The sequence below is a fragment of the Hyalella azteca genome, unplaced genomic scaffold (genome assembly GCF_000764305.2).
Source record: "Hyalella azteca isolate HAZT.00-mixed unplaced genomic scaffold, Hazt_2.0.2 contig4728, whole genome shotgun sequence".
Classification (NCBI taxonomy): Eukaryota; Metazoa; Arthropoda; class Malacostraca; order Amphipoda; family Hyalellidae; genus Hyalella; species Hyalella azteca.
In genome coordinates this window covers 32,034-54,224 of record NW_025934939.1, presented here as the reverse complement: position 1 = coordinate 54,224, position 22,191 = coordinate 32,034, and the positions used below count along the sequence as shown (strand labels likewise).

Below are 22,191 nucleotides of genomic sequence, written 5' to 3'. Positions count from 1 at the left end.
GGGGTTTGAAATATTATGCCACACATATAATTTTATTGACATATTTACTCCATGAATAGATTCGTTCATTTATTGTTTATGTGCATGTAAGGATCACATGCCAATTATAAAAATTTTTAAATCTTTCCTAGACAATTATGAAAATGAATTCACTTATTACTTGCAAACTCAATGCGAATAAAATTTGTTTTAATTTTTAATCTAAATGCCCATGAAACGAACTTAGCTATCTGAATGAATCCCAATTACTTTTTTTAACAAGAGACATTAATAGGAAATGAAAAAAGAAGCATTTGCTTTCATTGCGAAGTATGCGAGAGCTTCCAAGATTCCCGCAGCAGTTTAGGGGCGTGGAACGAAAAATTTGCACAGATGAGCGCATTCCGGAGAACTTTACTGAGCGCCCGGAAGTCATTTAATTTCCGCTTCCGTGATTTTTGAGCCGCCATTGAACGTAGTGGAGATCGTCTAGCAGCGAATTGCAGTGTCGGCAGTAAATTAGATCGGTTTGTAAAACGCAACTACAAATAAGAGCGACATAAGTGGTGCATAGAATTACTATACATGAGCATTGTGTAATTTGTGGCGGAAAGCTAAATAATTATTGATTATTGTAAGCATACTGAGGTTTAGTGATAATGATATCGAAACGCAGTAAAACAAATTAGATATTATGCAGCAAATTTTGCCCACTTTGCAAAGATGGACGACACAATTACAAATATAAATCTTCAGGCAGAACCACAACTTCAATAAAATCTTGCTTTGAATTAAAGGATTTTGTTTGCAGGAGTGATTGGCAGTAAAGATAAAAGGTTTCCAAAACTCGTGTTCATAAAACAGCTACCCATCCTTATGATCCTTTCGTCGCGGCTCATGAAATTCTAATTTTTCGGCCCCGGCAATGTTGTGAGGTCGACACCAAACGTGTCTGCGGAGCGGTTTCTTTTTTCGGGGGCATCGGCGTGGAAATGAAATGGACTACGAATGAGGCGATCTCATTGCAGGCTGACATGCAAACAGGCGCTCTAGTGGCCTGCTTTAATGGACCTGCACTTCACTTGACATGACAGGAGGCCATCGACCGCTGATGTATTCGAATGATCGAGTGCAGTAAGTGTTGAGCTCTTGTAAAGTTCATCTTAATTACAGATGAAATGCATGAAAGTCGCCGAAGATTAACTTGAGCATGTTTCGAGTAACTTATTCGCGTTGAGCTTTAAATACAATAGACGCACAAAGTTTTTCAACGATCAATTATTCCAAGAATAAATTAGCTCCATTGTATGAAAGCCCCATTTACCTGGAGCGAATAACGAAGTTTTCCCCAAGTATTTTATTCTTTCAAAGAACTTTACTCTCTTAACATTATTTTTTACATAAAGTATCTCATTTGCCTGCTGATCTACATTAATATTTCGAAGACGACCATTCACTGGCGAAGAGTTGGTTGCGGTCCATACATTTACCCGGAGCGAATAACCAAGTTTTTTATTCTTTCAAAGAACTTTACTCTCTCAAAATTATTTCTATACATAAAGTATCTCATTTGGCTGCTGATCTGCATTAATATTTCAAAGACGACCACTCACTGGCGAGGAGTTGGTTGCAGTCCATGGACAGGACGATGGGCAGGGCAGCACCCATGTCAGCGCAGTAATGACCCGCCTGCTCGAAGGTGGCGTTGTCGTCTGTCGTCCTCAGGCAGTCTGGGTCGCTGTAGTGCCAACCGCTCGGACATCGAGCTGAGAAAATATACATTTTTACGATAAGGTAATTTAAACCCACAATTTAATACGTTAAACTTTCAAAAGCATAGTTTATTCCGCAAAATTTTTAAACGGTCGGACATCGAGCTGTGAAACAATCCATTTTTACGATAAGGTAATTTAAACCCACAATTTAATACGTTAAACTTTCAAACGCATAGTTTATTCCGCAAAATTTTTAAACGGTCGGACATCGAGCTGTGAAACAATCCATTTTTACGATAAGGTAATTTTAAACGCACAATTTATTACGTAAAATTTTCAAACGCATAGTTGATTCCGAAAAAATTTTAAACATACACTTTTAAATTTACAGAAAACACGCACACCCTTAACGCAATCTCGAATTTGACTTGTCTTGCGTAACTCAGTTCGATGACCTGCCAGGATGTAGTTCCAAAAATATCAAGGATATGCGTTTACTTTATTTTGGCTTCGATTTCCCTTGAGAGTTTGGTTTTCGAAAAAATAAATCCGTTTTCATTTTGGTGCACAAGTGCGAGATCTGAAAAACAGCACCGCGTGTTTCGTCACTGATTAAATTTCCTCGTGAGATTGATTACCTTAATTAAAGCAAGAAATCATGTGGCATTGCTAGTCAGTCAGGAAGCGGCAAAAAAAACAAAGGCAAATTTTGAAAATGAGTTTATTATTTTCGAGATCAGTGGTAGAAAGTTTGTAAAAAATCTAGTCAAAATTCTTAGAGAATAAGGAATCAGGGTTCGGTGAAATAACAAGCACAATTTTTATTCTCACAACCTTCATCTAAAATTAAAGTTATACCTATTTATATCCTTATACTTTGGTTGGACTCTCTTTATTTCGCAATCGATCTCCAGCCATCGGAAAAACTTCGCTTCGTAGCTATTACGATTGAGCCCGACCTGAAAAAGGCGGAACGTACATTCGCTTCAGGTCGCGTCCGGGTTTTAGAAACACTTCTTTGGAAATCGTTCACTTAGGATACGAAAAATGCATAACACGTTACCAATTTTGAGAGAGAGCAACGGTCTAAACATTACGCCACACTATTTAAACATTACGCCGCATGATTCAAACATTACGCCTAAAACCCAATCCGTATACATGTATTTCAAAGCAGGGAACATTATCATGTGGATGTAAATATTTCACAAATAACTGGTCCATTCCGGCCATTTAAAGAGTAAATGAACATTTCCGGCAGTTCACCAGACTAAACGTCCTTATTAGAATATCCATATCAATATTTTATTTGAATCATTCTAGTTACCTCCCCACTATACTCATTCTTCATTTTTCCTCACTGTTATCTTGTTTGATTGACTTTCTTCTCTTACTAGAATTAAAATTAAATTACTGAAGACCCTTACTCGCCGCTCGTCAAATCGTAACTTCTCAATCATTTCTAACTTTAATTTATTACTTCCCTCTCCCCTTTCATTAAGGTCGGTATAAGAGTAATCTCGCTACCCCCACTTCAGCCGCAGAGGGAAGACAACGTTACAAGTCCCGGACAGGAGCTGTAGTGATCACTGGACCTTTTGTGTAGTCCTATAACGGCTCAAAAGTTTGGCCTCATCCAGCCCTGTCCGTTCAAAAGACTGAGACATGCTATTAGTTTTTCAATTTAGTAGAGAACTTTTGGAATTGCCTCTGTTGGTCAGGAAGCCGCCCTCACTCAGCTTTGGTGTTTGCTCAACTAATCAACTGGAAAGATACACTGCTGAGCATCAACAAAAGGAATGTCGGGACATGAGTGCACTAGAAGTTTTTCAGATAGAAATATTGGGCAAACGTGTTTATTTCCAAATTGGTTTGTTTTATACGGATTGACAAACTACCAATAATTTAGCGCGATAGAAAAGCAGAGAATAACTCTAGGAAAGGGTAAACTTTTTGATGTACTTGAAATTAAATATTCAAATTAGCTAAAAATCGGACACATTCAATCTCACACCGTAGTATTTCTCTGAAAATGTCTTGGACCACCAACAATCAACGAATAATTCATTTCGTTTATTTGCTTCACTACCAGCACAAGAAAGCATTGCAAAATTCCTTTAACCGAAAATCTTTATTTAGGTGACTTTTTGGGAGTTCACACAGATTTTGGTTAAGGGAATAATCGAGATTTGTTTTTTCCTGATGGCATATTTTATATGAAGTACGTGTGAAAAAATAAATAATCCTTTTGAAAAAGTTAACATGAAAAAAAAATCCGCATTTGAGAATAATTATAAGAATGAATACTTTGTTGTAGAAAAACACTGCATCAACATGAGCAAATTTTAAGCTGAGGCTTGTCATGGAGCGGACAACACTGTAATGACATAACAAATATTATTCAGAACCTACAGTGATGACATATAACAAGCATTATTCAGAACCTACATTTATGATATAACAAACATTTAGATCCTATAGTAATAACAAAACAAACATTCAGAACCTACAGTAATGACACAACAAGCATTATTCATAATCATGAAATGTTTTAACGTCGCACAGACGAAGGCAGCGCATTTGTGCGACGTAGCAGGGACAGGCTTATGGCCGTTTGTCATCGTCGCCTGAAGCAATAAATTTATGAAGCTTTAGAGTTACAATGATTTGTAGCGCGTATTGGCCAAGTTGTTCCTTTATTGGGATATTGAAGAAATAATTCAATCCGAACTCGCCCGAATGTGCAATAAACTCTACCGTAATCCTTCCAATTTGTTTTTGAAATAATCTGTCAAAAATAAATGTTCTTGAGTTATCATGCGAGCGAAAAATTTTGTTGTACCATCTAGGACACTCAAGAAAGATAGAAACAAGAAAGAGACGCGTTTTAAGGAAACTATTTATTCAATTTTCACTATTTTTTCCACAGGACAGGTTTTTTAAAAAAAATGCTGAATCATGGGAAACCTCAAATAGAAAATTCCGATATTTTGCTTAGATCGCGACCACAGTAACGCAGCAATATTTTGCGCTGCCTTCACTTAAAAAAGTAAATTTGTATGTGTAGAAAATATTTCTATGCACTTTCGCACAAAGTTACATTCAATGTAGAGAAATGTGAATTGCCTGGTAACGAGGGTTGTAATTTTTTTATATTTTTTATAGTACAGGGTGATTCACGGACACTTCCTGATTTGGAAACTCATTTAAAAAAAAGATTAGTAAAGATGTCGTTAAAATATAAATTTATTGGAAACGTCATTACCTGAATTTTTGTTTCATTTAGTTTTAAAGATGACATCGGATAAATGACGGCCTCATTGTTAATGCATTCAGTTAGTCTTAGTCAATGTTTGAAGTTCCGTTCAACTCGCTGAAGCATATTGACGGGGATATTGGCGATGGCTTGGCGTATGTTGTTCTTCAAATGAGGTAGGGTCCTTGGACAGTCATTGTAAACAATTGATTGAAGATAATCCAATAAAAAAATAACACGGAGCGAAATAGGGGGATAGTGCCGGCCAAAGAAGGTTACCTCTGATGGAGATGAGGCGCTCTGAAAAATGTTGTTTCTGAAGAACCATTGATATGCAGGCCGTGGCTCCATCCTGCTGGAACCAGACATCGCTGACATTCATTCATTTCAGTCAGTTTTGAAAAAAAACGTCAGTCATTGGCGTGTATCGAGCTGCAGTCACCGTTACTGCACCATCGTTTTGCTCAAAGAAATAAGGGCTAATTGTGCCGATTTTAGACATCGCACACCACACAGTTACGTATTCACGATGAAGTGGCCGCTGATGGAGTTCACGCGGGTTGTTATATCACTCAAATAACGAATGTTTTGCTTCTTTAGGCAGCTGGAAATTTTGCAGTGAGCCTCATTACCAAAGAAAACGACTGCATCGTGAAGCAATATTCCAAGAAGAGCTTTGCTTGCATTTCGTGAATTACTGTCAGTAGACAGAAGGTTAAGTAACGTTTCTAAAATACCGTAGTAAATGACCTATCGGAACGGAATGACGCGCAAACCTACGAACGGTGAAAAACCAAATATAAAAATCTGATGGAGGTCGTAACCTAAATGAACCATCGTCTAAAAAAGCTAGAATAAAAGATCTAAATAGTCTGAGAAGATCTTGGTTTTCTCATTAAAACTTGTGAGGCGAAACTAATGCAGAGAATTATCGATAGCAGGGAAGGCGACCTGGGAAACGAAGCTCAAACTTTGGAAATGATCACATCTGGCAAAACTTCCGGCAAGGAGGTGGATGTAAGTTGCATCAAAGTTGCACCTAAAAAAATTGGAACAATTGGATGAAATTATCTAGGCAACGGTTTTCAGGTCAGTTATAGCGACTGGGGAGAGTAAGTGAAATAAAATTGAACGCATTTTGTTATATTTAAACAACTGCAAACTGTAAGAGAGTAATAAAACAAGCGTAGATTAACTCTAATTAAATCATCTCCGCGGTGCCGGCTCAACAATATCAGCTATCCTCAGCTTAACAATGCCAGGTAGCCACAAGGAAAGGTGCCAAGCAGCTAATCAGACTCGACAGTGTAAGGTGGCTTTGAGTCAACATCGTCAGCCAGCTCAAACTCGTATTTGTAAGGTGTATTCGCATCAAAAAGGCGAGGTGACCACGAATCAACAGGACCTTGTGGTAAAAAAAATAAACAGTTCCGGGTTTCTGCAGTAAAACAATGCGAAATAGTTTCAAGTTGATACCCAAACTTAACACGGCCAGTATTCCTAAACAAAACAATTATAACAGCCGAGTTTCCAGTCTGCTGGAAGTGCTGGAAACCTCAGGTAGGAGACCAGGCTGGCTTGTCATGGTAACGAAATCAGCGTCAGCGGTAAATCGCTGGATGAAGCAGCCGCCGCAGCTTAAGACTCCGCTTCCTTAATTCCTTCCAAAAACGATAAATAAATAAAAATTAAAAATTAATCGCTTTCTTGAACTAGAACTTGTTTCAGAGGTAACGCGATATGAAACCTTGCATTTTTAATTGCGAATAATATGCTGATAAAATGTGCGCTTTATATAGAACATTTATTGTATAAAAATTATTGCATGGGCCTTCGGTGCGCCCAGCGACCGTAGACTTTGAGTCGTCCATGGGACTATATATAACAAATCACGAACTCGACCAGATCGTTTACAATACGAAATAGTGAGCGGGTAATTCTCCAGGATACCATGCCATTAAAACTATGTTATTGGTGAGGCATTTGAGGCATATTAACTTTCGAAGTTTGGTAAATTAAAGGACGGCGAGAGCCGCTACTGGAGCAACTGGCCTGCCGAAGTTTATTCGTATTGGCGTATTGGAAAAGCCAGCGTGTAGCGTGGGCCGGGGCTAATTCTGCATCAAAAGCTGCGCGCTCAAAACATTGTATTTCTTTATCAGAAACTTACACTATATTTTAGATGATAAATAAGTTGCAATAATGATAACCTTTGCTTAAGATGGTGACACTGGCACTAGGAAAGTGACATTAAAGAACCAAAAAAATTAAGGAAAGGCGCCATACAATCAACACTCATGATTAGCATGATAAAATAACAGCATCATAACATCATTATTACAGTGTGCACAGATTATTCCCCAACATAATATTTCTAGCAAAATCAAACTAATAAGTAAATGGCATTTGATTAAAAAATCATGAACACATTGAATGACAGTAGTATAAGTTAAAAGTTTATTAATAGATTCAGCAAAAATATATATATTTTTAATGAAAGCTGCAGCGATAAGTTATTTAAACAGATTACAGTTATTGAGGGCAATAACGAAAAAATAGAGCGACAGTAAGAGAAGAGAGCTTATAACAAGCTCACCAAGAGGTCATCAGCACAGGTCTTGTAATAACACGCTAATTTAACCAGCGCTAACACGCTGGTTTCTATGCACTGCTTGGGCTCTCCACATGCCACCACTCGCACCTAAACCGAACTTACTATTATTAAGACCTGATCAGCCGATGATGTGCAATGTCCGACTATTGATGAATCTATCATAATGCATAAATTTTTAAAGCCATTCGTCGACGATGTGCGATAGCAGGCTAATGACGAATCAAAGATAATGCATCCAATATTTTTAAATCCATTTGCCAAAGGTATAGGATGTCCGGTAATTAATGAAGCAATGTAATACTTCCATTATTTTTAAGCCATTCGCCAAAGATTAGCGATGTCTGATTATTGACGAATCAATGGTACTTCAATTATTTTCGAAGCCTTTTGCCGACGATGAGCGTTGTCCGGTTAATGTGAAATCGATGTAATTCATCAATTATTATCGAAGCTCCGTAAAAGAGCTTCCATTTTCAGACGATACATGCACGTTGAAGACAGATTATCGCTGCCCAATGAATAGCAACTTGATGTCTTAACACGAACACTGAAAAGCTCGATGATTGATTGTAATCAAACGATAAAATGTAGGCAAGGAACGGAATTATTCTTACGGGTTACTTTGATGTTCATTTATCAAACAATGGGCCAAAAATTCAAGCTAGAATGAAATACTTGAATAATAAAAATGAAAATAGTTATTATTAAAGTAATAGTGCATATTATAAAGATTGTACATAGAATTGTAAGCCATGCCAACACGGCTAGCTCAAAAAAAGGGCGTTACCAGAAAAATTATATTTTACAAATATTGTACAATATAATATTATATTGTACAAATATTGACACATTTTGTAAGCAACAGAGCACACTTTCTTTCTAGTGGAGAGTAGACGTATCACTGATACACCTTTTCTCCATGACACACTGAGCCGGGATGTCCCACACACGAGTTATAAGCGCATCGGTGTTAGGACAAAGTCCCACTCATTTGTCTGAGTGTATCATGTGGCGGTAATGAGCCATGCACAGGTGCTGAGCGGGCTCTGGAGGGTCTCATTAGTCAAGAACTCGTGGGAAGCTGAGAACTCATTAGTCAAGAACTCGTGGGAAGCTAAGAACTCATTAGTCAAGAACTCGTGGGTAGAACTCGTGGGAAGCTAAGAACTCATTAGGCAGTCAAGAACTCGTGGGAAGCTAAGAACTCATTAGGTAGTCAAGAACTCGTGGGAAGCTAAGAACTCATTAGGCAGTCGAGAACTCGTGGGAAACTAAGAACTCATTAGGCAGTTGAGAACTCGTGGGAAGCTAAGAACTCATTATGCAGTCAAGAACTCGTAGGAAGCTAAGAACTCACTAGTCAAGAACTCGTGGGAAGCTAAGAACTCATTAGGCAGTCAAGAACTCGTGGGAAGCTAAGAACTCATTAAGCAGTTGAGAACTCGTGGGAAGCTAAGAACTCATTAAGCAGTTGAAAACTCGTGGGAAGCTAAGAACACATTAGGCAGTTGAGAACTCGTGGGAAGCTAAGATCTCATTAGGCAGTTGAGAACTCGTGGGAAGCTAAGAACTCATTAGGCAGTCAATAACTCGTTGGAAGCTAAGAACTCATTAGGTAGTCAAGAACTCGTGGGAAGCTAAGAACTCATTAGGCAGTTGAGAACTCGTGGGAAGCTAAGAACTCATTAGGCAGTCAATAACTCGTTGGAAGCTAAGAACTTATTAGGCAGTTGAGAGCTCGTGGGAAACTAAGAACTCATTAGGCAGTTGAGAACTCGTGGGAAGTAAGAACTCATTAGGCAGTCAATAACTCGTTGGAAGCTAAGAACTTTTAGGCAGTTGAGAGCTCGTGGGAAGCTAAGAACTCATTAGGCAGTTGAGAACTCGTGGGGAGCTAAGAACTCATTAGGCAGTCAAGAACTCGTTGAAAGCTAAGAACTCATTAGGCAGTCAAGAACTCGTGGGAAGCTAAGATCTCATTAGGCAGTCAAAAATTCGTGGGGAGCTTAAGAACTAATTAGGCAGTCAAGAACTCGTGGGAAGCTGAGAACTTATTAAGCAGTTGAGAACTCGTGGGAAGCTAAGAGCTCATTAGGCAGTTGAGAACTCGTGGGAAGCTAAGAACTCACTAGTCAAGAACTCGTAGGAAGCTAAGAACTCATTAGGCAGTCAAGAACTCGTGGTAAGCTAAGAACTCATTAGGCAGTCAAGAACTCGTGGGAAGCTTAGAACTCATTAAGCAGTTGAGAACTCGTGGGAAGCTAAGAACTCATTAAGCAGTTGAGAACTCGTGGGAAGCTAAGAACACATTAGGTAGTTGAGAATTCGTGGGAAGTAAGAACTCATTAGGCAGTCAATAACTCGTTGGAAGCTAAGAACTCATTAGGCAGTTGAGAGCTCGTGGGAAGCTAAGAACTCATTAGGCAGTCAATAACTCGAGAGGTAGCTGAGTACTAACAATGCAATCAAGAACCTCAGGGGAGCTTTAATCCAAATTAATTAGGTTAAGATCTTGATGTGTTGCTATCAGAACTATATATAGTTAGTAAGTTATAAGACTTTATCACGTAGTCAGTAACTTGTTAGGAACTTTATAAATTATTAGGCAGCGATCAATGAGCGATCAATCAATCAATCAATAAGCTTTCATGAACTTCTTCAGTCAAACATTCGTTGAATCTCTGAAAGCCCATTTGCAAGTCCAGAAAGCAATAGATGTGAATTTCCCCAAGATTCTTGAGAAAAATAACACCCTTATTACGAGACACAAAACAGGCGAATAACTTATATAGCTTGCCGTTATAGTCAAGAGAACAGTCGAGAATTACCGCTACAGTCAAGCGGGCATTAATTAATACTGGAAATATACAGTCGAGAGCACATCAAACAGGCATAAAATATCAGGCAGTCGAATGCATTCATGTATTTTCTCTCCGCACGCAGTAATTTTTTTTCGCAAATTCTTGATAAATATTTCCGTGTCAATCAAATATGCACTTCTTCATTCCTCCTCTCCACACACCTTAATTTTCTATTTTGCAAATTCAAAAAAAATATTACCTTATCTATTGAACCTGTACAACTCAATTTCTCCGTCGTGACTATTTATTATAATGCTAAAATTCCAGATAAATGTTTTCCTATCGAGTAAACATCCTCCTCTTCATAAGGAATTCACTGGAGTTTTCTACACACCGACATATACTAATAATATTTGACTGCGATTACCTGAAGAACAAGCTACGCCAAAAGCTCCATATTGTGGCCAAATTGATAACGATAAGCTGAAATGATCCTGTAACATTTATCCAGATAATCCATTCAGGTAATAAATTATTGTCTGAAGCACTATAATAAATATTCAGGTAAGAAATTATTGCCTCAAGCATAAGGACAAACGCTCCACTGTCGCCAAGCTTATCACGAAGCGTCGTCTTGTGAGGCCCCCAACTGGTGGTGCAAAGCTCGTTAGGCATTCAAGAAGTTACGAAGACGCTGATGAAATCTCGTATGTCAATTAATGACGCAAAGCTAATAGTGAATATATTACTTACATCTGCACAATATTATACGCGAGCTCCTAGTATGATGAAATCTCGCATGTCAATTAGTGACGCAGAGCTAATAGTGAATATATTACTTACATCTGCACAACATTATACGCGAGCTCCTAGCACGATAAAGAATATATCAATGTTCATTTCTAAAAAACTGAACAAGATGAATTTGAAGCTACAGGGTCCGCCATATTTATGGCAACACATGTTTTTGTTATTTCTCAATGAAACAAACAGATGCATTGTTTTTTTATTGGATAAGCTAGTAGCCAAGAATTACCTACACAATTCTCAGTGTGTTGCTGTTCTGGTTGCCACAGATCCATCCCGACTCCAAACTCTGTCATTTTGACGGTTAACGCTTTGTTCAATGTCAAATTTTTTCTCGTCACCGAACACCAAGTTGGGCAGCGCGCCATCTTCAATGAGATCCAGAATGTGCTAGCATCTTTCGAGCCTCATTCGTTCATGACGGTCTGTTAGTTCATGCCTTGTTTGCATCTTGTAAGGGGAGGTTTTGAGGTCATCTTTGAGGACTCTATGCATTGATGTCTGACTGACTCCTGCTTCTGCAGCCAATTTTGCAGCTGAGCGACGAGGGTTTCTCTTCAACTTCTCCCTCGTGCTTTGACCAATTGTTTTGTTCGGACACTTCGTTTCCTTCCTTGACCAGGACGATTGCATGCTTAACCAGTATACTTGAATTTTTTTACCACCTTCCACACAGTTTCACGAAGACTTTGGAGCTTTTTTTGCAATGACTGAATTCCTCTCGCCCTTTTCATGAAGGGTTACAATTGTATTTCTATCTACTGCCATAAGTAATAGTTAATTTAGACACCTTAGACTTCTGAAATATAAAATAGATGAATTAATAGATGATATTAAGCTACATTATAAAAGAAAAGTCTCCTGAAACCAATTTATTTTATATAGCAAACATCCGTTGCCATAAATATGACGGACCCTGTAGTGCATCAAATGCGAATAAGAGAAATGAGGTAACAAACACACACATGATATCATTATTTTTATGAAAATCTATGTCCGCAGAAGAGGAACGTAGATTTTGATAACGCTGCTATACGACACATTCTTGCCAAATAAAATAATTTTAAAACAAGTTCTTTTCAAATATTACATTACCTCTGGTTCCACTAAAACTTTTCGAATGAAATAGATAGCTTCGACTGCTATCCTTTGAATCCCTTAGAAAAATAGTGATGTCTTGACAGTAATTCTTAGCCATCCTCGCACGTCAAAGTTACGGAGGCCAAGTGGGCATTTAAGCAGAAGTATGATTGCTAAGGCGTCGGAATTGTGGGCAATATTCTGGCCAAACTCCCAGAAACTTGCAGGTCTTACTTCTCACTGGAAACATTATCGTTCTTCAGGCTGACTTCACACGATGCCTTGCTGCAACGTAAAGGCAATGGGGAAAACAGTTTCATTCTCTGATCTAGAGACGCAGGAAACACTAGCATATAAGGAGCATACGGCTCGATCACTTAGTTGTATATTTGATCCGACACGTGGCAACGAAATATATAAGATGTACTTGTAAAAGGTATAGAGATATCAATACATTTGAGTCCTATATAGTTTATTCACTAGCTTTGTTGATGTGTTCACTGTGAGCAAATTATAAATGGTGAAATCGCGGGTATGATAAATTCGACCGTGAAAATGTTGAATAAATAAATTCATTGGGATTTCAGCTAATCATGCTTGAAGAAAATTCCTCTTCTTGCCTCCTAATTCTAAGTAATATCACCATCAGGTTGTTGCATTCAAACAAATATTTTTATGCAACATATTCACTTGAATCCGGCCAGAGACTATCAATACCGTCGCCTAAAATCCAGCGGTTTATCGCAAATTTCGCAACCACATGAAAAAATACGAGGTTCTGAATCCCGGGATACGGAATAGCAAGATTCAAAACCGATTTCCAGATCTAGGCTAAACAAAACCAGATTCCAACCCCCAATGTAAAAACTGGAGATTTCCTATCGACGAATCCGAATCTCGAAATTCATCAGCCAGAAATTTCTGCGATCAAAGCTGAAAAGCTTTCAGAAAAGATATCAAAGGGAGTAGAAGCGAAGGTGCCGGGGTGGCTTTGATGCAGCGAGTTAATACGCTGGCGCGGTCAGGTTTATGAATTTGCGAACATTCAATTGAATATATTTCAAATTTTGGATATCTTGTAAAGCGTTCGTGAAAATATGACTGGTAGTCACTAAATTTCAAAAATGAATTTGAACAATTCATGATAATTTGAGTTCATTATGCGAACCCATGAGAGATTTTACAGTAAATAACAAAATTCATCGAGCTGTGCAAAAATTATGCAAAAGCTTTAACTGTGCTGAATTTACTTTTAAAATAATAAAAACTAATTAATTTTCTCTTACAATTTCACGAGCGTTAAAAACATTATTTCAAAGACAAAGGCCGTCTTAGGTACGACATTCACGATTGATCAGCGTCGAGCTGTAGCGCCTGATGCCACGTATAAAAAACCTTGCGGGGTCTAAAATGTGCGCATCTCGAGCGTCAATGCGAGCTGTTTTGTGGATGTGCCGTTTCGATTTCAACGAAATAAACTCGTAACCAAAGCTGCTTCAACGTAATTTGCTTTGAGGGTGCATGGCTATCTTCTTTAACACAGCTCGCTCCCGTGCGACGCGGAAGCGCTTTGTTCTGCAGCCTAACTGTTACGACTCAACCGCGTTTAATGTGAGCTCGCAACACCAACACAACTTGTTACATAAACTTCCATCGTGCTTAAGCAAACTCAGTTACAATGTACAACTTTATTGACGAGATTAACGCTAGTTGTTATGCTTATTGCATGCTTTGATTTCATATAGAGTGAATTTGGCACCGAACTCGTAACGAACATATTGAAGCTTTACACGCCGGGAGAATGCTGCAAGGCCATTTTTCTATTTCATCGAAAATAATTACACAAGTTTTAAATTTCTTCGAGTTCATTGCCTTTGTTCGAATTTTTTACCATGAATATAGTATCGGGCGGATGAAAAACAAACCTTATTTGAATTATGATACAAGGCATTAAAGTTAAATCTATAATACGGAATCGAGCCCGTAGTATGGTGGCGTTTTATTCTCGCTATTTTCTTCAAACGAAAATTTTCAAACAAATTATCGAAGGAAAAAAATATCGAATTAAACTATGAGCAGCAGTTAACACTTACACCTCATTAAAAATTAAAAGTTTTGTACCGTTAGAGTTAAATTATGTCACCTTCATAATGGTAGGTCATTATGATAGTGAAGTCTAGGAGCCAAGGCTCATGCTTGCCGTGAGGTCATTATGATAGTGAAGTCATGGAGACGTGACTCATGCTTGCCGTGAGGTCATTATGATAGTGAAGTCATGGAGCCGTGACTCATGCTTGCCCTGAAGTCATTATGATAGTGAAGTCATGCTTTTCTCCACGCACAAAAGCCAGTCTGTATAAACTCCCCGGCGCAGTTTCAATAAGCGTTTCATTATAAATGTGTCGCTAATATTCACATGATGCATGTATAAATAAATATGTTATACAAAAGACCGTTATACGCTGACGTAACAATATTCTAGTACTAAAATCTAAAGGCCAAAATCCAGGTTGGACTAGACTGCGAGGACGAGAGACCAGGTTTCATGCGGCCAGAAACCTAATGATCGGAAACGTCCTGTAAAAACCAAGTTTAAACCACGTAAGACCAGTTTAAACGAGGCTCTTAAACTTGAAAATAGTGTAGAGTAGGCAGTAACTGTGAATGTTCCATCATAAATTAAACAATTGATTTCTATTAGATTGACCTAAAGTTTATTAATTCTATGATTTGTTTACTTCACAGTAAATCCCAGATTACAGTAAACTCAGTTCGGTATTAGCTATTTAGGGAATATATGAGATACTTTTCGGGAACGAACGTGATAAATTTGCAATAGAGGAAAATGTTACATTTCTTATGATTATTAGAAGAACATTATTCTAAATGATAAATAATTTTTCAGTTTTATGGACACCCTGCGTTGAAAACATTGCTTGGCTTCTCACATTCGTTTATCTTTACAAAATTTATTTAAAATACATTAAGAGGCATACAATTTTTCGTAATAATTTGGCTTTTACTTGTATTAACAATCACTATATGTGATTGTTATTATGTGAAAATTAACTGCGAAGTTGATTTATTAAGAAATAGAAGAAAAAAGTTGTTAATTTTCACCGGAAAAACTCGGCCTCGACATTAATTTTTTGAAGTTTCCAGCCTCCAGGAAAATTACGTTCAAACAACGTCGATTACGAGTTGATATCGGTGAAACAACGTTTAACCATCGTTACATCCACGTCAGATATCTAGTGGGAATTATAGCGTTCGAGGCCATCTTTATGCAAACGATATAGGGATAAACAACAATAAATCAACGTTAATTGAACAAAAAACGTTGTACTCATCGTTGATTCACCGTACGAAATCTGTTGGGACTTATAACGGTCCGTCACGGAGCCATCGCAGCGCCAGCAGTCACTGTAGAGTGTCAGCTTTAACGCGAGAATGTCAGCAAGTGAACCCACGACAGCACGGACGACGGTTACACAATCGCCTTAGAAACTTGCTCAATAAACGGCACGATGTCCCGCGTGGTTCAAACCTCGTACTTATTTCTGTGAGTCAGCCGGCAAAAGGGAGGCATCCTGTGGCTAGGCATTGCTTTGATTCAAACTAAGGTTATAACTTAAACGTTATAACATCCGATTTAGAATGAAGTTATGAGGTATAAGTTATGACCTGCAATTCAGACTAAAGTTATGACATAAAATTAATGATCTACGATTCAGACTAAAGTTGTGACATAAGGTTATGAACTACGATTTAGACTAAAGTTATGACTTGAAAGTTATGACCTACTTCCAGGAAAATTACGTTCAAACAACGTCGATTACGAGTATATATCGGTGAAAAAACGTTTAACCATCGTCCCTTCTACTTCAGATATCTAGTAGGAAGGATCACGATCGAGGCCCTCACTATGCAAATGATATATTAATAAACAACGATCAAACAACGTTAATTGAACAAAAAAAAACGTTGATTCACCGTACGAAGTCTGTATGGGATTCACCTTATCACGGTCCGTCACGGAGCCATGGCAGCGCCAGCAGTCACTGTAGAGTGTCAGCTTTAACGCGGGAATGTCAGCAAGTGAACCCACGACAGCACGGACGACGGTTACACAATCGCCTTAGAAACGTGCTCAATAAACGGCGCGATGTTCCGCGTTGTTCAAACCTCGTGCTTATTCCTGCGAGTCGGTAGGCAAAAGGGAAGCATCCTGTGGCTAGGCAATGCTTTGATTCAAACTAAGGTTATAACTTTAATGTTATGATATTCGATTTAGAATATAGTTATGACATAAAAGTTATGAACTACGATTCAGACTAAAGTTGTGACATAAAAGTTATGAACTACGATTTAGACTAAAGTTATGACTTGAAAGTTATGACCTACTATTTAGGCCAAAGTAATAACACCAAAGTTATCTGCCGGAATGCAACAAAATATAACCTGAGAATTGTTACGGTTAGATTCTAAACTTTCCTCTGGGTCTGAGGAGTCTAAATATTAAAACAGTGGCTCCTTACCCAACGTAAAACGAAAGGCCAATTACCCGTTCTAGTTAAAAGTAAGCATAAACTCAAACCAAACTACGGACAGTCGTAAGCATAAACTCAAACGGACAGTCGAGCAAGCCTTTTTAGTAGATAGCTTGATTAAGTACCTAAAAAAATTGCGAAAACTAGCTACTACAAGAATTAATTCAGTTTCAGTTATTTATTTACAATAAATTATTTTTGATTTAATCATTTATTTTAATTGCGGTAATCTTATTAAATTTCGTTTTCGCTAAGATATGCAATGCTGGTCACAATAAAAGGAAATTTGTAATTTCATAATAAAGGACAAATGTTGGATGGGAAAAATTACCACCAGATTGCTAACTCGAAGTGTTAAGTAAAAGATATCTCAGGAGAAGCCGGTGAGAGCAAGCATCTAAAGACACCAAAAAATCGCTCTACGTTCCAGCACCAAACGGAGTAAACCTTTTCTGTAAGGAAGCTCTTGTGAGTCCAACCAGCCAAATGTCCAGTCAACGATAAGACGATAAAAATTGAGGGCAAATGTATAAACAAATTTTGGTCAGCGAATGCAATAAAAAAACGTAATTAGAAACGAGTATAGTTGATACGCGAGATCTTAGTTAACATTGATGTTCAATTGAGCTTGTGGTAAAAATGAGTAAAAAGTATAACTCTGAACTCACTGCTTAAGTGACAGAGAGCGTATTATCTAGTCGACGAAAACGTGAAGTCACGGACAGACAGACGGACATGACGAACACAATAGCGCCTTTTTTCCATAATTGAGAAAGTGCGCTAAAAATGAAAAGAACATACGGAACTAGTAATAAAAATATAACTCGGTACTCACTGCAGTGAGTGACAGAGAGCGCATTTTCCCGTCGACGAAAATTTGAGGTCACGGACGGACGGACAGACAGACAGACAGAAAGACAGACGGACATGGCGAGCACAATAGTGCATCGTTTCCATAAATGAGAAAATGCGCTAATAATACACTATAACGTAAGATAAATGAGTAAACATTCCCGCTTAAACCTCCCTCGGTGAACTGAGTTTTTGAGTGTTGCATTTCAAGATTGCCGTGCGGCTCAAAATAATTCAAGACAAAAGCCTGAGCGACGCGGCGGAGCTTAGAAATACCGTGAGAAAGCAACAGGTGCTGTCTTAAATATTATCAACCACACTGAAAACTTCTCCAACTCTTTTACCGAAAGAAAATTTAGGTTACTTCATTTCTCCAAGTATTTGGAAAATACAAAAAGCCACACTGCTTTTAGTGCGGGCGATGAATGTCAATATTTTGTACGGCATTAAAAAATTTTTCTGTAGACAGAATAAAATCTCTGTGCACAGGGAGGGAATTATACTCGAATAACTTAAAAAATAAATTTGCACGAACGTCTTGTTACTAATTTTAATGCTAGATTATATTGCTAGAAAATGGAAGGTTTACAGGTTTTGCAGATAATTTATTATTTATTTGTGAAAGTTTGCTTCGTGTACCTAGCGCAGTTTACTGTATGTCAGAGATATTTATAAGTGCATGTTCACAGAGAAAGTAGTGTAGAAAAATTAAAAATGCATTAAAACGTGAGGAAAAAGAAATTAAAACCTGTGAAATGTGATTTTTTTGTATATATAAAAAGTGTTCAAAAATATAAATTGAGTTTCATTCGTATTCAACAGGGGGGTTTACATTTATATAAATTATATTTCATGGTGAATATGGGTTGTGACGAGCGGTTGTTTCTTCAATCAACGCACTACAGATTCGAAATTATCGCCCGGATTCAGGATGACTGCATTCGTAATGACGTTTTCAAATGATGGTATCCCGGATAAATGGATTCTCAAATAACTCCAATACCCCCAACTCCAAAAAAATACACGCGTATAGGCTGAAACATCATCCACAGCATCAGCTCCTTCATCAATAATGTCATACATTATAATGCTGACATCTGCATCACTATCTCCCGCACCATCATCACCGACACCTGCGCTATCAGCAGCAGTATCATACATAATCACAATGACAATCAGCGTCATCATCACCCACACCATCACCGCCGGCATCATCGCTATCATCAACAGACAATCAGCATCATCATCTCCTGCACCATCATCTCCAGCACCATTATCGCTATCGTCAACAGACAATCAGCGTCATCATCTCCTGCACCATCATCTCCCGCACCATCATCACTATCATCAACAGACAGTCAGCGATGTCTCGCCCAGGGCCAAGACTCCTCAGGTCGCCAGGCTGGAAAATACGACGCGGTTTACGGCTCCGCGTCGAGGCGGTCGTCGCTCCTTAATTCGTTCCGGCGGCGCACCAAAAGAAAAAGGTTTAGTTTATGATCTTCCTACCTACAGTCACAAACTTTATGGCCTGATACTTCACTGATTCATCAACATCATCTTCACTGGCATCAACATCATCATCTTCACTGGCATTCATCGTCACTGGCATCAACATCTTGAAGCCCAATGTAGAGATCTAGACCCACGGCTAGAGAAAAGTTTCGAATTTCATCAGCATTGAATTTTAAGCAACGGGATTTTATTAGGATTTCGACTTATAATGAACTCACATTTCTGAGCAAAGGGATAACTGTAATCCATGCAATAATGATGTAATGTGAGCATGATTTAATAATGGAAATATCATATATACCATCCTAAATCAACATAAACGTGTGCAGTCGTAAGTTCGTTTTAAATGACCTTCAATGCTGAAGCTAGAAACAAAAAACTTCAAGTTACTGGTCGATCCATCGGCAACTGGAAACTTTATTTAAATGAGGCCACAATTTCCGAACAAGATGTCGGAAGTAACTGCTATCGAATAACTAACGATGATCGTAGAACTGATTATATCATCGTAAGAGAACCTATCAGCGTACAACTTACGAAACACTTAAAACTAACGATCACCGTAGAACCGAAAATTTTCGTAGATCGGACAATTACTGCAGAATAAACAATCATCTTAGAACTAACAATCATCGTAAAATTAACAATCATCGAAGAACTAACAATCATCGTAGAACTAACAATCATCGTAGAACTAACAATAATCGAAGAACTAACAATCATCGTAGAACTATTAATCATCGTAGAACTTACAATCATCGTAGAACTAACAATCATCGTAGAATTAACAATCATCGAAAAACTAACAATCATCGTAGAACTAACAATCATCGTAGAACTAACAATCGTCGTAGAACTAACAATCACTACATTTACATTTCAGAAAGTATTTCCTCAATCAGTTCCAGAGCAACAATTAAGCGAATGGCTTTCCCAGCAGTTCAAAAGTTTGCACCGCGGCAAAAGTTGACCCCTTGGACGTCGAGCGCGAGACGCAAGCCTCACACAACTCCACAAATTCCATTTTCAAGGCTCGGCAAAGTCGCGAGTTTTGACGACAACTGTCAAAACTTAACGTCAGACTTAACAGTGGAAATTAGTAACAAAAAGATTTATTTAACCTTAACGATAACTTTTAATCTTCATTAGCTTTAGTAAAAGAAATGAAAATGACCCCTATTAATTGTTAACATATTTTTTAACTGCGTTTACGCCGGCAGTTGTTGCGAAAATCCGTTCTGTGTTACATTTTTATTGTGATCAAGGATACGAATGAACAATAAAATGTTTATATATATTTTAATTTGAGTTGGACTCAAGTTCTTTGAAGTATTACATGAATCCGTTAAATCCATCAGTCCAAACGAATGTTTGGTAAGAATAACTTGACAGTTGACATGTAAATACACAAGTTTTTAAGTTGGTTTGTGCAAAATACGCAATAAAAATTTGTGTTAACAAAAGCATTCAGAATTTAGCAACTCGTCAAAAATATAAACCAAGAGACGAAGAAGTTAGACGAAAGCTTTGCTAAAAAATACGAATTTAAAGTAGTATAGAAGTTTCGATAAGCTTATCGGTTCCATGTGCATTTTTGGATGATAAGAAATTATCAACTTATTCACATGTTGATGCGAATCTCTAACTTGAAAGAAATATATTTCTAGAAAATATAGAAATTTTGTGCACAGTATATGATATATAGAATCAGCACCCACATGAAGCCTATGAGCATCACTCAAGGAATTTAATACGGTTAAAACAATACCGTTTTGAATTACAAGAAAAACTATATTCATTTTGAGATAAAAATTAGTGGGTAGGCATTCTAATAAATTATTTGCAAAGCTTAAGGCCCATACATAATAAATATTAAGGAGATGACTCAATGAAGTAACACAAGGTGTAGCACTTAAAAATGCATAACGATTATTTTAAGATATCGGATGAAAAACGAGAGAGGCAGAGAACGAAAATCTTCTTAAAACCACTCATAATGCATACAACCTGAAACCCATAACAATCGGTACATTTTCACTACACTACGTTAGATTTTCAAGCAACAATTTTAACTCAGTGTAAATAAAAAATACTTTACGAAATACGTATTATAGTCTATTTATTTTTATGTAGCAATTATTTTCAATCATGAGCAAGGTACGTGTGGCTGAAAATATTTTATTATAATATTTTCAAAGCGGTCGTTCGAAGCGGTGGCCATCATCCATCATCGGCTTTTACGCAGGGGTAAAAATTTTACACCTTTTCCAAAAAAAAGAGCATTTCCTGGATAAATTTGCGGTGGGAAAGTCTCGTGTCAACGGCGGATAGCGAGAATGCCTAGGTAAAATACTTCATTCGAGACTTCAATAAATAATTCAATATTTTTCCAGAATATAATTCAAATATTTTAGGTACGTTTTCGATGAATAAGAAAAATTGCTTGTCTTAACATCAACAGAACAAAGTTAACTTGCAAATGAAAGTTTGTGGGTTATGTACGATTTCAAAAAATTCTTATTGACCAAAATATCCTTATTGACATTATAAAAAAAATTATTCCAGGGAAAGGGTTCAAACCAGAGCTAAAAAATATTGTTGATACTCAACATTTCTGAGAATTGTCACAGAGGTTCGAGGTCAAGGAATTCTCACCAAGCGGCTTTTTTGTTCACTTTCAAGCGAGCATAAAAATTGAAACGATAATCGGTATCTGCACTTATCACGAATGAGTGTCGTGGCAGTACAACAAGGAAAATTCTCGACGCAGACTTGCGCAGAACTAAAATCTTTGTTATAATAGGATAAATAAAAGAACTTATTTAAATTTAATTGTAATCCAAATAAAGATGAATACGATGAAACTACAGATGTAGCTAGCAATTGAATAATGACACAGGGAAAGTTCATAGAACGAAACATGGCGAACTTTACAAAATTTTGAAGCCTTATTCACTATACAAATAGTTGAAGTGTGATAAAAAGTCACTTGACTTAATCGATGATAGTAAAACTAACACGT

The 22,191-nt window shown here is 37.6% G+C and overlaps 1 protein-coding gene across 1 annotated transcript in view; it reads right to left on the bottom strand.

Annotated features, from left to right (window-relative positions):
- The window catches only part of LOC108666484, a 44,712-nt gene that overhangs the window by 9,750 nt on the left and 12,771 nt on the right, over window positions 1-22,191 (bottom strand). Inside the window, exon 3 of the mRNA XM_018153370.2 lies at window positions 1,593-1,745. Within this exon, the coding sequence (XP_018008859.1) occupies window positions 1,593-1,745 (153 nt within the window). The remainder of the gene's footprint in view (window positions 1-1,592; window positions 1,746-22,191) is intronic.